This window comes from Buteo buteo, chromosome 26 (genome assembly GCF_964188355.1).
Source record: "Buteo buteo chromosome 26, bButBut1.hap1.1, whole genome shotgun sequence".
In the NCBI taxonomy this organism is placed as follows: domain Eukaryota; kingdom Metazoa; phylum Chordata; class Aves; order Accipitriformes; family Accipitridae; genus Buteo; species Buteo buteo.
This window is the reverse complement of record NC_134196.1, coordinates 14,467,989-14,485,196: the sequence shown is the minus strand read 5'-3', so window position 1 is coordinate 14,485,196 and position 17,208 is coordinate 14,467,989. Positions and strand designations below refer to the sequence as shown.

Below are 17,208 nucleotides of genomic sequence, written 5' to 3'. Positions count from 1 at the left end.
AGCATACAGAAATCTACACAAGCTCTCAGTCTTTTTTTCAGTTTTACGACAGTCTTTTTACAGTATAATTTACTGCCTGGAAATCGTTCTAGTAAAACTCGTAGTGTTTCTGAAGAAAACATGTAAGAAGACTTTCCCAAATCTGTGTGCCTCTCAGTGCCTGTGCTGTTACAGGAATGGAGGCTCTTTACTGATAGGAAGTACATCTGTTTTACTGGATTTACTCCAACGTCTCTAGCTGTTAGTTTTGTGACCACCCCAATTCATGTTAGATTAGCTCTTTGTGCCACCACACTTAAAGATCAACACCAAACACCCAAATGAAGAGAAATACAATGCATTCATCAAAAAAACCCCAAAGTTACCAACGCAAAAATCCATACTTGTTACAGAACACGGAACTGGTTATTTCAAATGCAGCCTCCCTGCCACATCTTGTTTAGGTTTTTCTCTTTTTTTAATCTCAGTTACTCGAACACTTCCAGCCTCATTAGTTACACATTGATAAACCCAACGTGTATTTATTCCCCTTGGTTGAGGTTTGTCATCCCCCTGTTATTACAGATCTGGGTATTTTCTAACTAAGCATCACAGAAAGCTCCTGGCTCTGGAAGTTTCACAAAGTAGGAATAAAAAATAGGAATCTCCCCTTCGAAGATCTTGTCCCAAAGCTCAGCTCCTGGAGATCTTCTTAAAAAATAAGAAGAGGTATCTCCAGCATAGAAGGACACAGTTTATTTTCCTTTGGAAAGAAATCTAAACAGAACGGGCTACATTTGCCCTGCCCCCCATTCCTCCTGTATGAACCCCAGCGAAGAAGTGACTCGGTTTTTGTAAGTCCCCAGCTGCGCCGGAGGACTCTGCTCAGCGGCAGAAAGAGCAACACGGCCGAGGAGAAGTGGGGAGAGACACTTACCTGAGAATGTCAAGGCAAGACAGGTAGAAACCAGGACGTGAAATACAGAATCCATTTTCCCTCTAGCAACTCCCCATGCTTCTCTTAAAAAAAACCACCTCAGATAAGTGAAGCGAAGGCTAGGAAGGAAATGTGCCTTCACAGGGGGAAAAAGTCAGTGACGAGCACTTCCTTCTATTCAATTGTTTTGGGGAGTTTTACACCACTTTGTCCTTTCATATGATTCTTCAGAGTTTACTAGTTGCTTTATTTTGGAAAAACACAAGCAAAAGAGAGGTTTTCAAACACCTGGGAAACTAAAAGACATGGTATTGAATTTCTTTAGGCTAAAAGAAAAGGGATTATACTTTTGTGTAATTTGTTGCCTGTGAAATATTGCAAGTCTGCAGGTGATCTAGATGGTGCTGAATAAGTATATACTGTATTATCCAGGGAACAAACACACATTTTTTGTAACTATACATAATCAAGAAAAATCCCACTATTGATATTTCTAACTCCACAAGTTCTAAAAGCCAAGTGGAGCGGAGTGGGGCGGGTGGAGAAGGGGAAGAGGAGGAGACCAAGCTCTGAGGTCTGCACAGAGTCTTACACCAGCTCCCCTCGAGGGATGAAGTGACGATGCTGGTTTTGCCTTCCCATCAGGTCATCCACCTCGCTCCATGTCAGTGGGAGATTGCCTGGGTCCTCTGGATTGGTTCTCCAGTGGTCCGGAGCCATGGTGGAGGCTAACCAAATTGTACTGGGCTGTGCCTGGTCATGGGGGTACAAGAGTGTGTGGTGCATTAACTACCCTAGGCAAGAACAGAGACTTCAGTAAATATTTTATATCAAGTGTAATTTATTAGCAGTATGAAGCAAAGTCAACATCACTGCATTAAAAACTCATTATACCCTGTAAACAGACCTCCCAGTGCTGTAAGTCATAATGCCAACTTCGCATTTCTCTTAAAAACAAACTCCTACTGAACAGTAAAGGAAACAGTCATAGCAGCATTTTCTTTCTTGTATAACCTGTCATTGAACAGTCCATATCACTAAAGGCTTCTATCTCTTACTGAAAGAGATAGAGCAGATAAACAACATAAGCAAAAAATTCCGTATTAATAAAAGACAGACAAATATTTAAAATCCTTACCATTTAATATATGCTACAAAGTTTCTTTTAAAAGTAAAATGACTTACACGATTTTACAAATACACTGGATTCAGGTCTGTAGCAGAAGCATGTTCTAAGACAATCAACAGTACAGGGTAAGTACATACACACTGAATAACAGACATTGTGCTCTGCAACTGCTCTGTAAGACCTACGGTAAATACACATTTAATAGTTAATAGTATGAAGAACATATATTTCCATATAAAATATTAACTGCTTTTGAATATTTTCAAAAACAAGACTTTTAATTTTTTTATTATCTCATCTTCTTGTTTTGAATCCATAATTGAACACTTGCAATTTTAGCAGCAAGAATATTATGTGGCCAAGAAACAAGCTCACCACATAATCAGTAATAGCACTTTACAGTACAGTTGACAGTCCATTCACAAGACAGTTTGCAAACGTTAAAGCATTTATACACTTGATAAACATTTCTTCTGTAGAAGTTCCAATGTCCATCCGACTGCAGCAGTAGCACATACATACATTCCATATGGCAGATATCAGTATTACAGCATTAAACCCACCTTTAGATATATATGTGAAATCCACGTGTAGTTTCAGTACGGTACCTTCTTTATAAATCATTTTTGGGAAGCTCACAATACATTCATATACAGTAAGGGTCCAGCAATCTCTAGACTTTTGCCAAACCGTCCACAATCCTTCCAGAAGTTGGCCTCAAAGCCGCTCTTCCCACTGCAGTAAACTCCTTGAAGAAGCTGCTGGTAGGTAATGAAAGAAATTACCTCAAGAGACTGACATTTGGGTTTACCCTCCTCGGCTTCACTGGACCGCTTCTGCAGAAAGTCTGCTTTCATACAGACTCAGCGCGTGGTGCACAAATTCATACTGTTCGCTCGTCTGAACCATTCCACCCCTGAAAAGGAAACACAGCGGAATGAAATCTTATTTCTTAAGAATGCAACAACTCCAGCCCCTGCCAAACCCACGGCCACCAGATAATACAAGCCCTTTTCTCAATTTCTGACTTAGAGTTTGCTTGAGTAAGTGGGAGATTTGCCTGAGCAGAAGTACTTTCTTCATAACTTACACTATCCAGCACGTGCCCAGCATGAACCACCATTCCCAGTTCCTTCAGGGTAAGAACTAGAGGGGAAAACATCTGGCATCTACATTGTTAAAACCCACATTTCAAATTCAACAAATTCAAAGAGAATTTCGCTCAGTCACTTGGGCAAGGAAGGCCAGATACATGGATGCAGCAATACTAGTGATGGAGCAAGGGAGTAGTCAGAATCTGGCCTTTCATTTTTGTCCTTTACTAAAAACGCAACCTTTGGTGACCCTCCGATCGCCTGTGCAGAGACCAGCTCTTCCTGCCCTCTTTCTAACGCCTACAGCGCATCCTGTCTGAACGGCAGCCACCGAAGAAATTTCACAGCAGTGACTCATTTCAGCACCAACAATACAAAAAAGTTTAACTTGACCATAAAAAGGACTAGTTATGGCCAGCTTGGATTAGAAGCCTACATTTAATACATTCACCTGATAGCCATCCCTTTGTCAGGTCTAAATACGAGGATCAGGTCCCACACCTCCCGTGCCAGTTGCAGGGTGGTGGGAAGGGGATGATGTCCTACAGGAGCTAGGTGTGATATTTAGTAAGAGTGGTACCATTCAGCTCTGAAATGAAACTGAGCCTCTTTCTGACAGTACTAAGGTCTTCCAGGTCTCACTTCTCATGGAGTGAAGCCTCAAGTTTACTTAATTCCGCTTTTATTGTCTCATCTGCCAGGGTGTTCAGAGATACCTGCTCTGCTTGAAGAACCAAGCCCCCAGTTCATCCTCAGCATACCCTGGAGCAGCTAGTTATCTCTGGGGGGATGAAAGACTAAATGGCCTTCGTGGGAAGGAAGACATTAAGATGTGTATTGTATTTGGCTTCAGCTAGATCTTCATTGAAACAAGCAAATTTGTGAGGGATTTGGATCCAGAGCAATGTCAAAGACAGGTATCTTAGAGGAGGGGGTCTGACAAACCCCCATGTGATCCCTTCAGATACTCTAGCAAAAAAAGGGTCTACTGATACACAATGCTATGTGGAAAAATGCTAAAACTGCCTCAGTTATTATTGTCCTTTAGTATTAGAGAATGTTGTCTACAACCATAAGGTCCTTTTATTTTCCTCAGTGCTACTGGATGGTTAAATGGCTGTGGCAGGAAAAACATAATTAAAACAATACCTACTTCTTTAAGCAGGCAGCCAGCTGTCTGTGCTCCTCCAGTGAGCTCAGGCAACTGTCAAACACCTTTTAGTGTGCTGCGTGTCTATTATGATATGCTATTCCTAGGAATTCAATCACAGGCCCTTAAACGGTCCCATCCGGAGCAGAACGCAGCACCTCTTAGCTTTGCCAGCAAAGACATCCACAAATTCATAACTCTTGGCTGCCTGCTGCCCTCAGCTGCTCTCCTCCGTGCCTGTCCCCTGCCTGGAGATCCAGCGAAGAGTCTCAAGGTGATGGGATGGCTTTGCTCCGCTCCTCCGCGCTGCCCAGCCTCCTTCCTTCCTCCTCGCCGCTGCGTCCTGCCCTGCCCAACGCAACCCCGTCCCAGCCAGCTTCCCCATCGACGATCCCCCAAGATGTTCTCGAAGGGAGAGCGTTTCCCGGGTTAGATCCGCTGTGTGGAAGGGAACATATCCAGGGAGAAGGGCTTGGCAGGACGGGAAGGTTGAAACAAGTTTGGCTGCACTGGGCTGTTTGTGGGGGTGATTCTTGCTCCTTCCTCTTTGGTGCTGAAGTAATGTACAAAATTCCCAAGAAGGCACGCGTAAGACTGGCTGGGGCTGAGCCCAGCACTACCGCATCTGCCCTGTGTTAGCAAGCGTAACTGAGATGTTATGATGCTTCTCAACCCTGTATGGGCAAACCAATGCATGTGCCTGTCAGCTTAGGGGCACCTGAGCCTTGTACTGAGGTTCAGACAACTTGGCCTTGTCAGTGCTATCATCCACGGGATTCACAGAACCATAGCATCGCCGAATGGTTTGGGTTGGAAGGGACCTTAAAGATCATCTAGTTCCTGCCATGGGCAGGGACACCTTCCACTAGACCAGGTTGCTCCAAGCCCCATCCAACCTGGCCTTGAGCACTGCCAGGGATGGGGCAGCCACAGCTTCTTGGGGCAACCTGTGCCAGTGCCTCACCACCCTCACAGGGAAGAACTTCTTCCTTACATCTAATCTAAATCTACCCTCTTTCAGTTTCAAACAGTTACCCCTTGTCCTACCACTACAGGCCTTGAAAAAAAGGCTTTCTCCGTCTTTCTTGTAAGACCCCTTTATATATCGAAAGGTGGTAAAAAGGTCTCCCCGGAGCCTTCTCTTCTCCAGACTGAAGAACCCCAGCTCTCTCAGACTTTCTTCACAGGAGAGGTGCTCCAGCCCCCTGATCATCTTCGTGGCCCTCCTCTGGATTTGTTCCGACGGGTCCAAGTCCCTCTTGTACTGGGGACCCCAGAGCTGAACCCAGTACTGCAGGTGGGGTCTCACCAGAGCAGAGCAGAGGGGGAGAATCCCCTCCCTCAACCTGCTGGCCACGCTGCTCCTTATGCAGCCCAGGATACGGTTGGCTTTCTGGGCTGCGAGTGCACGTTGCCGGCTCATGTCAGATTTTTCATCTACAAATACCCCCGAGCCCTTCTCCCCTTTGTTCTTGTGCAAAGCTCACGTTTAATAGCAAGGAATCTTCTGTGACCCTGAGACATCAGTTAATGCAAAAGGCTGCGTGGAAGAGCGTGTCAGGAGGAAATCTGCTCAAGGAGGGAGGTTTCCTCTCCCGCATCCCTCGTGCCCAGAAGGGATGAACCCACGGCTACGGCACCTCCGTACGGGTGTGCAGCCTCCGTCCCCCGCCAGCCCACGCTGCCAGCTCCGCTGCGAGCTGCTGGGCTCTCTGCTTTTTCGGGACTCTCTGGGGCAGTGCTCGGAAGAACGAGCCCCTGGTATCCTGAGGGCTCGGGGACTGTGACCAGCTCTGCCGGGGAAGGGTCCTTTACCCTGCCCTCCGGCTTGCTGCGAGTGCAGCTGGATGCGGTCTGCTCCAGAGTGAATGCGATGCAGGGTTTGGGATTTTTTTTTTTTTTTAACCTGAGGCGATTAGTCAAAACACTTAAACAATGAATTGACGCACACTGGAAGCTCTTTTCATCCTGTCTGAGGAGCCAAGAGCAAAGTTATCAGACGTCATTCCAAGAATGTGCCTTTAAGGTTAAGAATGTGCAAAGTTTCTCGATTTCACAGTAAGTTTTGAAGATGCCTCACATCAAACGTTTCCTGTTTCTGTTGCAAAGCATAAAAAATGAACTGGGAAAAAAAGTAAGCTGAGCAGATCTGTGGGTCTGTCTTTCTATGAATCCACACAGAGCACAGCTGTACCTCTGTCCTGGGTCAAGATTCTGAGTGGATGGTCCATTTCCTCATGTTAGCTGAGCACCGACAATTACTGCCAGATCCCTTCACCCCTTAACTTACACTGAACAGCCAAGAAGAAAGCAGCACCTGGACATACCGTACCTAGGAGCAGCTCTCGCCTGTCTCATTCCCTGTTGGAGCTCTATTTTAAACTCTGTTTCCAGAGGGGCTACACAGGCAGTTAATTAAACTATTTTTCAGCATAACTTTTTGCCACCATCTGCAATTTGGATGCTTGTTTGGTTCTCACGGAGTGTGCTGGGCAATGGGAATGTTTTGGTAAATCACTACAGCATTACTGTGAGTCCCTCAAGTGCAGCTCTTTTCTCCTATTGCTTGATTCACTTTGGTAGAAATGTGGCCATGGACCCATGTAACAAGAAGTTCACACACTGGTGGATACCATCGAGTGGGTTCGTTCCATCAGTAGGTCTGCGTTTGGATGGTGCAGCTCTGAGCATGAGCAAGCCTGGCCGGGAACCTAGTGGAGATGCGGAATCAGGGATGAAATATTCAGTGTACCTCTGAGGCAGGTTTCTAGCTCCCAGGTGGTCAGATAAAACCCTCCTTTCCTGCTGAACTCTCTTTTTTTCTGTTTTGTAAGGGCAATCTGATGTACAAAGAATAAATCTGAGCTCAGCTGCTGGCCAGCATCATGAGGAAGACAGCCTCATCGCTGTCCCTGCTCTGCTCCTGGTTGAACCCCACTGCTGATGTTGGCCACGCTGATAAGTGAGGTGCAACGCAGCTATGGCCAGAGCCAGCTCCTGCAGCCAAGTCTGGTGGGCATTAAATTCATTTTGCTTGCTGCATGCCACGTGTAATGACTATCTCCCAAGCCACCTGCCAATAACCACCAAGTCAGGACTGGGTTGTCAGGGGAAGCTGGTCTCATGGAGCGTTGTCCATGTAACAGCGGTACTTGGCCACTTTATGAACCCACCATCTGGTTGCGCTGGCAGTGGCTACTAGTAGTCTTAGGGGCTGCTAAGCTCTGCCTTAGCAATCCTTGCTATACACTGACTGTCAGGTGAGTGAGATCCATTCTGCAGTATGGCCAATTGGAAAAAGAAAAGAAAAAGAGGGTTTGATTACTAAGGTTTGCCCAGAAAAATATCTTTAAAAATTAAAACACAGATATACTTTTTGTCTCGGGCAATGCTTGAGAATATGAAAAGCTGAGGCACCTTAAGCAAGATCTCTGGAGTCTATTTATATAATCTGAAACTCGAAAAAATACAGAAATGCACGAATCACAAGACTTCACAATTTTTCTAACAAGCTTTGTGTCACCAAGATTGCTGTTATGAATGTTTGTATTTGGGTCAGATTTCCATTCTCTTTCCAAGTTTATCTAAGATACTAATACATATAAGAAAGTTCATTAGTCAGATACACTTGACGAAATTGTGTTGTCAGTTATAATGCTGAAAATTTGGATTATTTTTTCTATGGCTGAAATAAGGACATAAAAAATGATGTAGCTGAGACCAGAGTTTGCTTCCACTTCTCTACAATAGAGTGTAAAAGCAGTAAGAAAAAGGTTATCTTATAATAGAAATACTAAAATGGAGGAGAACACTAGAAACCTTTTTCAATAAGGTGAACATATAATCAGAATGGAGCATTGGAAATTTGGAATTGATAACTTAAAACAGAGTAAGCATTTTTCCCTCAGCTCTTCCATCTTTTTTGTTGCTGAGATTTTTAGGTCAGGAACTCCCCTTGGAGAATTTTACACTCCGAGTGGCTCATGCTGCCCTGTAAGGATCACGTTACAACCTCTAGTATGATGAAGGCAGGTGGGAGGGGAAGGCAGAGGAGATGATCCATAAACACGGTCAGCTATATAGATTCTGGTCCTTCTGCAGGTCGTGGTTCCAGTACCTTTCAGAGCTCTTCAGAACGCAAAAATCCTGTATTGTCCCTTTGACCTAAGCTCTTCTGTAGCATTTGCACTCGTATGGGTTGTTTCCGTTTAAAGAAGAAATGCATATCAGAAGCAGTTAAGATACTTGCAAGGAGATTATATGACCTGGTACCTACAGCAGGAGAGGAACGAGACTTCTCTATTCTTGGTGCAACCCTGTTTATTTACTTTACACAAAATCCTGTTTCCCCAAGCAGAATAAGAAAGAAAAGTACAACCAAACCAACAGCTTCCATTGTGCACAATACCCACATCCTCCTTTCCAACACAAATCTCTCTTCGGCCATGGTTTCACAAAACAAAGCATTCTGCAACAATGCTGGCTTACAGCGTTCCTGCTCCCAAGCTGTGAATTCAGTCAGGGAATTGATCTGGCTTAAGAAAATTCTGCAACAAATGCCTTGCTATTTTCTTAAGCTGGGTAAGTTTGCCAACTCAGTTCAAAAGGACCCCCAGCACAGCCGAGGGAATGCCAACAGCGCCGGATTTGGCTCTCTCCGCTCCATAAAGAAACTACACACTGAGTGAGCCTGGATGTCCCTGTCAACCCAGGCTCAAAGACAATCCCTTGCCTCCAGATTGCCCCGTGTCTCTTGTGCCCTAGTGGGATGCTGCAGACAGCAGAAAGCTCCAGGAGGGGAAAAGAGGAGTGCCCAGTGCCCAGCAACTGCAGGGTTGCCATCTCAGGAGAATTTCATTCAGTGGAGTCTCACACAGTTTCACCCAGAAAACAGTGTTCCTTATTCAGGATCTAAATACAAACGTTACTTTGAATATTCAGCTAATGATGTCGTAAGAGTCAGCAAAAGTGATGGCAGCCATTTCATGTAAAGCAACATTCACCTGTGAAAAGGTTTTCAGAATCATTACTGATTCATTATTGATCATTACTGAATCATTTCAGTAATGAGTTCAGAATCATTGACTGATTTTAAGAATCATTGACTGATTTTAAGAATCATTGACTGATTTATGGTTCTTCTGGAACTCACCGATCCACTCGTAGCTGGCAGACAATGCTCAATGCATCTACAACTCCCTCTTCCTTCAACTGCTGACAACCAATGGCCGTGGCAATAAAACATCCAGTTCTTCCTATACCAGCACTGAAAAGAAAGCAAAATTTAATAGGGGAATGGAGTTCACAGGTCAAAGGAGTTAAATGGAAAACACTAAAGAGATATGAAAACAGTAAAGGTACGAAACATGGAATTGCTAGAACCCACAGTTCCTGGGTGCATGACTAGCAAGGGTAACTTCTCAGCTCACTTTCTTAGAGAGAAATGAAAGGGTGCACTGTTCCAGCAGTCCAGTTGTTGTGGGCAATTTGTGAGGCTTACACGTTTCCAGTTTGCCCACAAGTGTATGGTAAGAATACCAATCTCCATTAGCACCACGAAGTCCAAATGTTCTCTGGCACAGTCCAAGCAAATGAAGGAGATATGCACTGAGATGGGGGAAAAGCCCACCTAAAGGCAAAAGTCAGTGGGGCTTTATGTTTGAAGCCCTCAAAGTATACAGGGGTTCTGCTAACCATATCTCTAACCGTGAAGGTAAAAAGGACGTAGAACCCTGCTGATGAAGTTAAATCCCTCCCCTGTGATTCTGCAGGAGGAGAAGGATTTGGTGCTGTAACTCTCCGGGTTTTCTTGATGCCTGCTTGGAAACGGCCATTTTGGCATTATTTTTACTCCCTGGGCCTCCAACACTTTTGAGAATCTCTGCCCTACTCTGTTTCTTGCTTAAGTAATGTGGAATTCAATGCAGCTCATCCCTGTCATGCTGTATGGCAGGAAAATGTGAGGAAAATAGTTAAAACATGAAGTCAGGGGTCCAGATCTCCACGCCTGGCTTTATAGTAAATACTTAACCATTCGGTGCCTTGCCTTCTTCATCTCTGCTATGGGTATGAATGCTACCTGCCTAATAAGAGCACTGCAAGAGTTATTTAAATTGATGCCAGGAAGAACACATTGAGTGTCTCAGATGGAAGCTTGATATATCTGAATGCAAAGTGTTACCATGAGTATGTCCACTTGCTACAGCTGAATTAAATCACAGTCTACTCACCACAGAATGAAAGATGGGAGTGCTGTAGAGACTCAAGAGCCCTCCCATCTGGAAGTGAAAATTTCCAAGAGGACTCAGCAATATTAAATATATGAGGATGTCTAAGCCAGCCATGAGGGGATAATGAGATGTAAAACTGGCAGCGTAAGAAAGGATCGAGTGAGATGAAGATCCTGAGTTGACAGCCTGTCTCCTTGGCCATCAATATCTATGGGATAAATCTATCCAAAAGGAGAAGGCCATAGTTTATAAAGAGGGATTTGGAGAAAGCAATCTAATGCATACCATCATTCTCTTCCTCAAATATTTTGAAAACCTTGAAAGCGGGGCTAACGAGTTTAAATAATTCAGATGTAAGTGAAGTTGGCTATAATGAAGGGTTCTTTTTTCCCTATTTTTGGGGGTGGATTAAGTGTTCTTGGACAAGTTCTTAATATGTATTAAATAAAGACTAAAGACTAGAGTTTTCTAATGTATTTTCTTCCTCAGTTCAGGCGTGCCGGTCCTATCTTATTACACAGCTTTATTTCAGACAGTGCAAGATAAAAAATTCATTGTTCTTCACTTGCCTGACATTTCCTTCCTGGTGTATCCAGAAAATATGGAGAGCTACTTACTCTGAAGTATTTTCAAGCACCCAAACACAGTATATATATATATTTCTATTATTTACATATATTTCTATCATATATATATTTCTATTTTCCCCTTCTTTTTTAGGAGTTTAAGGTGTAGTAGCTCATTGGTAACGATTGTGGTCTGTTAATTGGGAGTGTGGAATATTGGACTGTTAGGATTTGGGGATTAAGAGATGCAGGCAGTATGCTTTTTATAGAACATGTTCATGCACTAGCTGATGAGGAAAGAAAAGCAAAAAAATTCCAGCAGTAACTATAACAGTGTCAAGTTTCTGAGCATGAAAATTTTATTCCTTATTCTCATTTAAGAAACTCTTGCAAGTCCTCCAATATGCCAAATTGCTGGTTCTTCTGGGAAGTAGAAAATGGCATTGTGGTCCAGATTCTCAGTCAGCTTGGTTTCACTGACTAAATGGGGCTAAATTAGTTTTACATTTGCAGAATATAATTCTGTGTTCTAATTCTTCCTTATTGATTCAATTTAAATAAAAAAAAAATCTTTTCCCTCTGTATTTGAAATCTCTCAATTAAAACTTGTATTTGATCCCAAACCACCTAGTTGCCATTAAACCCAAACTTATTTTGATGTACTAACTACATGTCCAAAGGACAGATTAAGGAGATATTTTCCATATTTACCACATGCTTTTGATGAGCGACATGAGAGGAAACATATACCCTTCCAGTGAATGCCACTATAAAGATTAGTAAGAATTTAAACTTTCTTCCTTTGGAAACCTGTGTCCTTGGTGTGTGTGTGTAATCAGACCTGCTGATTACAAGGAACAAAACAAATGTTTACACTTTTTCCTATTCTTTTGCAGAATAGGAACTACTTTGCTAAAAGAAGTCAAGTCCTTCTTATATCCTGAATCCTGAATGGGCTCATGGGTGAAGTGTGTAAGACAGCACCGTATGCTGATAGGCTACGAGAAGACATGTACAAAAACCTTTTTTTTGCACTAGTGCCGTAATTCCCAATATTCAGAGATTATTAAAGCATTTCTACTTCAGATTAAGGATCATTGTTTGAGTGTGCACTGTAACGGTCCTTTGGAAATAGCTGAGAATTGTGCAGCTGTATCTGAGGTCCAAGTTAAAAAGTGTGCACAGGCTCTGTAAGACCTGGATGACCTCAACTGCAACTCAGACTAAAAGGGAAGAAACTACCTGACTAGAAAATGGAGCACGAGTGAGTTCACCCATTTTGTAGAACATCGTGCAGCGAGCGTATAGACAGCTGAGTTGTTACTGAAGAACTATTAATTTTAATCACAACTGAGATGACATCTGGGTCTTTAATAATGAATAAATTCCTGCTCATGATTATGGATCTTACTGTCATATCACTCACCTCAGAAAGACACCTCGTTCTTCTGCAGACCTTCATTACTGAAGATCCTTACTAGAAAAATGGGACTCCCAATAGCCATCCACAGATTTGTGGATTTTTTAGGGAAACTACAATTCCTGATGAAAACAGCTGCATAAAATTTGGGAAAGTTCCCTATTCATCACATTCTGGGTTTGAAAAATGATGGGTGGTTCAAATCTGGCTTCCATTTCTCTAAATCTCCTAAATATGGAGTTGAAAAGAAGTGGTTTAAGATGAAAAGTTCTGGTTTGATGTACTTCTAGGGAAAAAAGGAGTACTATCCCAACTGTGGGAGATGTATCATCGCAGTTATGAGACAAAGCAAGTAAGGAAACACTGATTTTAATTTTTTGTTTTCTGTTTTGCTTTACCTACTTCTTTCCACCAGTATAACAAATCCAGTACTACTTCCTACCACTTCAATTGCAAGATGGGGCAATGAATCAATATAAAGCGATAAAATGGAATTTAATTAGAATTATTAGAAGGACATTCTCTGGTTCATTACAATTTGTGTGAATAACGCTCTGCTCTTGAGTACTAACACTTTGCCCTTGAGTATCAAACCAACCGCCCTTGTGAAAACATTCACAAATTTTAGTCTCCAAATCTGTACCTGATGCCAGCTGTTCAAAATTGACTTGCTTTACAACATTTCAGCCAATCAGTCACAGGGCATGGCATCTGACTTAGGTATGTAATTATGTAACAACACTAAAAAGAAAACAAATCATGAATAAGAAACAGAAGCAAACTAATTTTTCTAGCTGGTCTTTCAAAACCAGAGCTCATTAGCAGAAATGGAGAAAAGTTCAGAAATGATTTGCCAGCAACAAGGGAATTCTCTCTAGAACTCAAATCTTCAACTATGAACTGAAAAAGTCAATTAGCATGAAGAGGATCTGGGGGATTTTACTCTTCCCCAAATACGTCCTTTGTTTAGGAGAAGGCCTGTTTGATGCGATTCGCTGTGGCCTTGCTTTGGGCAGTCATTTAGGAGAAGGATTGCTAATTACCTGCAGTGCACGATGACGGGCCCTCTGCCCGGCGATTCCACCCTGTCCTCTTCTACATCCAGCATGAGCTGCAGCAGGGGCTGAGCGCTGTCGGGGGTTTTGTGGTCTGGCCAGGACGTGTACCAGTAGTGTTTCACACTCCGGGACTGACTCCCTTGCTGAAAATAACATGAAGATTTTATAAGCACGCTTGTGGTGAACAATTCTTTTTACATCTCTCGATGTTATGGTAAAAAGACAGTAAAAACGCTAAGAGAGATTTAACAAATTTGTTTTTATTAGGCTCGGAGGATGCAATGGCAGGGAACAGGCGTGCTCCCTGGGACCCAACTGTAAGAAGGGCTTGTGCACCTGAAAACTTGGCTCTTTTTCCAGCTGTGTAAGTTCTGCTCTGTCCATCCGACTACTGACTTGCTGACTGTGCTGTCAGTTGGGAATTGTCAGAGGTCTGTGTTAGATCAGTGGTAAGATCTAGAGAGATTAGCTTGACTGGGCTTCTGAATCTCTAAATTGTTATATATTTCTGCTACCTTTTAAGGACATTACCATATGGATCTGATACTAAAATTACAAGAGTATTGAAGTTAAAGATGCAGAAGAACTGCCCTTCTAGATTAATCAAACATCCCAGTTTGTCCAGTTATTCTCTCCCACAGAGGTTGCTACCACTTACTTCAACAAGCAAAGGGGCTAAATATGGGCTAGAGTAATTAGTGTTGGGCAATATGAGTTCTGCCCACTTCTTACTGCCTGGGCAGAAACACCAAACAAATTTCCCCAGTTCATTACTTACTGTAATGCTCTGTCAGGAGCAGCAGATGATGCAATCCGATAGCACGTAACTGTAATATGGGGAGTAACTTAGAAGAGGAACCTCTGCCTTATTTTACACAGTTGCTATTTAGTCAGAACCATGAAAGCTTGAAACTTTCCTTATATACTCCTTATATTTTTAGATTCTCCAATGGGCTATAGATGCACTCAGCACACAACACGAGCAGCGTATCTTTTTCAGAATGATGCTATGCTAGTTCTTTCATTAACTAAAATCCCTTTACATCGCCTTGGCAATGCTAAAAAGGCCTCAAAGCAAATGTAATTCAAGGAGTGAAACTTGCACTCTTTTTGAAGCCTTTTTTATTGCCACAGTGATACAAAGCAGCAATACGATAAGTGTTCCAGTGCTTTGGTCTCGATCATACCTTGCAGCTGTGAGTTTCATAGCTCAGTTACCCCTCCTGTAAAAATTTATGCCCTTTAAAAAACCCACTTTATTTAACATTAGAAAAATAAAGCATTAGGAACCATGCTTCTCAGATGCAGATTGTTACCTTTATTGTAAGCTGGCGGACAGTATAGTTCTCGCATTCTTGCACACTGTTAACAAGGACTTCAACCTTCCCATAGATTCCTCTTTTTTCTGGCCAATAAAGCACGCATTTCTGGAAAGCAAGCATCAGTGTCATCAACAAACTGGGTCCTGGGGCCATATTCCTATCTCATTTTTACACAGAATGTATTTGTCCGGAAAGTTCAGGTGAATTCAACCGAGGTGTTATTCATGTCAGAAGCATTCCTAAATAAGATATTGCAGTGTTCTTAATGAATGATTTAGGCCTGATTTTCAGGATCTGAGTTTTCCAAATATGGATCTCTATCACTGAACGCTTTGAACAGCTGTTTTTATTCTTAGAAGCTCAACGAAGTTCAGTTAAAGGGATTATTTTCCACATTCAAAATCAAAGATTTTTTTTCTAGAACATTCTCTAAATCATAGAATTAAATTTATAAAGTTTATTCTTTCCAAATGGGATTTCCTTCTGAGCAAGAGATTCAGAATTTGTCCTCTCCTCACAAGACTTTCTATCCTCTTTAGTCTCCTGAGCCCTGATACAACAAAGCATGTAAATGTGCCCTTAGATCTTACTGAACTCAAGGGGACTTAATGTGCATGTTAAAGTATTTTGCAGAATCTGAGCTGTCTACTATATAACTTACTTGAATGTTAAAAAAATCCATCAGTCTTGCTAGAGCTGCACAAAATTATATACAGAATTCTTAATGAATCAGTAGTGTTATTTCAGCAATGTATCTGACAAGCATCTACTAAAAGGGAGAAGAAGAAATAGCATTTACAATATAAACCATTTTCTTTTTCCCCTGCAATAGTTTGCTTATCTTCAACTGCAACTTCATATTCATTTCTATTAAAGTATCTCTATAGTCTACCTGAAAGCAAACAGCCCTGTTGTATAAATACTTCTCTAAAAATAGATGCTTATTACCTTAAGAGTGTAAGGTGTTTGAAAGGCACTTTTTCTGAAATAATGCTGGCCAGTCTGACTTGTTCATGAAATAAAAGAACCCCCAACAATTAAAGAAAACCTCCTTTTTAATATTCAATGCACAGGTACAAAAACACCAAGAGAACAGCCAGTTCTACAATAATAGGACTCCCAGAAACAACTTGTTTGTATTTCCTCACAAACTCGTGCTGAACAAACTGGTATATATTTAGACAGTAGCATACATTATGCAGCAAAATGAAACAATCCCTTTAATATAATTAATTGCCATAAAGCATAACTCCCAGTAAATCCTGCTAAAAATGATCCAGAAAAAATACCAGTGAAATGCAAGGCTTTACCACCAGGTGTGATCTTTAAGCTGCTACTCTACTTGATAACCCAAGAGCTGATTGAACCGAATCATCTCTGTTGCATAAATACTTTTCTAAAAATAGATGCTCATTACCTTAATAGTGTAAGGTGTGTGAAAGCCACATTTTCTGAAATAATGCTGGCCAATCTGACTGGTTTCGTTCAAATCCTGTCTTTTGCAGAATTACTCGAACATCCTAAATTTGCTGTCTCCCCGAAGACATCAAGAATGGCAATAAAATACTCAGAAATTTGTACGAAAAAAGTGTTCACAAGTTCCACAGTCCCCCCCATGTGACACATAGAGCTACTATCATCTGCCAGATCTGCAATTCATGCCCCTCCCTGGGAGTGTAGTTTTCAGTGCTAATATGGGAAAAAGAAAAGTCTAAATACCCAATTGTACCCTGACAATCAACAATAGTTGAGTCAACCCCTGAGACTTCTTGATAAATGCGAGCATGCGACGCTCACTACAAAGCCTTCAGGCACTCCAGAAGAGTGTTTTTCTTGACTCTTTCCCAGAACTGGAATTGGCAACTTGTGCTGGGTGGACAATGAAATGGGGCTGTTCATTAAAATAACTTTCATTTAACAGTCCGTCTACTTTTAGTGAGATACAATGGATTATTTTTAACACAGTCTCCGTGCATCTTTTAAAAATACCATTTGGTACTGCTTTAAAAAATAGCCTTGAGAATAGAGCTGGGATCAGCTGGTTCAGGCACTTCTAAGATGACAGGTATTTGGGGGAATTAACATGTTTTTGAAAGTTAATTGTAAAAAAGGGATAAAGATGAAGATAGGAGGGATAAAGATAGAAGATAGGAGGGATAAAGGTATCCAACAAACAGAAAATAGTATAGAAAGTCCCAGGAACATCAGCAAAAAAAGAGTAAATCGCTCCAGCTATTACTTGAACCTAAAAGAAAATTCCACTGGTCTGAAGTAGGTATACTTCAAACCTGTTCAAAAGCTAAACACAGTGGCTGAGAAGGTT

At 42.0% G+C, this 17,208-nt stretch overlaps 2 protein-coding genes across 3 annotated transcripts in view; both read right to left on the bottom strand.

Moving 5' to 3' along the window:
* PTPRB (protein tyrosine phosphatase receptor type B) overlaps positions 1-1,022 on the bottom strand; it is a 62,062-nt gene extending 61,040 nt beyond the window's left edge. For both annotated transcript variants that reach the window (XM_075058228.1, XM_075058227.1), the window contains exon 1: positions 917-1,022. In XM_075058228.1, coding sequence (XP_074914329.1) covers positions 917-971 — 55 coding nt within the window. In that variant the 5' untranslated portion in view covers positions 972-1,022. The remainder of the gene's footprint in view (positions 1-916) is intronic.
* A 715-nt stretch (positions 1,023-1,737) lies between these two features.
* Positions 1,738-17,208, bottom strand: part of PTPRR (protein tyrosine phosphatase receptor type R) — a 154,485-nt gene continuing 139,014 nt past the window's right edge. The window contains exons 11-14 of the mRNA XM_075057761.1: positions 14,880-14,990; positions 13,549-13,706; positions 9,442-9,555; positions 1,738-2,961 (exon numbers count right to left, since the gene is read on the bottom strand). Of these exons, the coding sequence (XP_074913862.1) occupies positions 2,868-2,961; positions 9,442-9,555; positions 13,549-13,706; positions 14,880-14,990 (477 nt within the window). The 3' untranslated portion in view covers positions 1,738-2,867. The remainder of the gene's footprint in view (positions 2,962-9,441; positions 9,556-13,548; positions 13,707-14,879; positions 14,991-17,208) is intronic.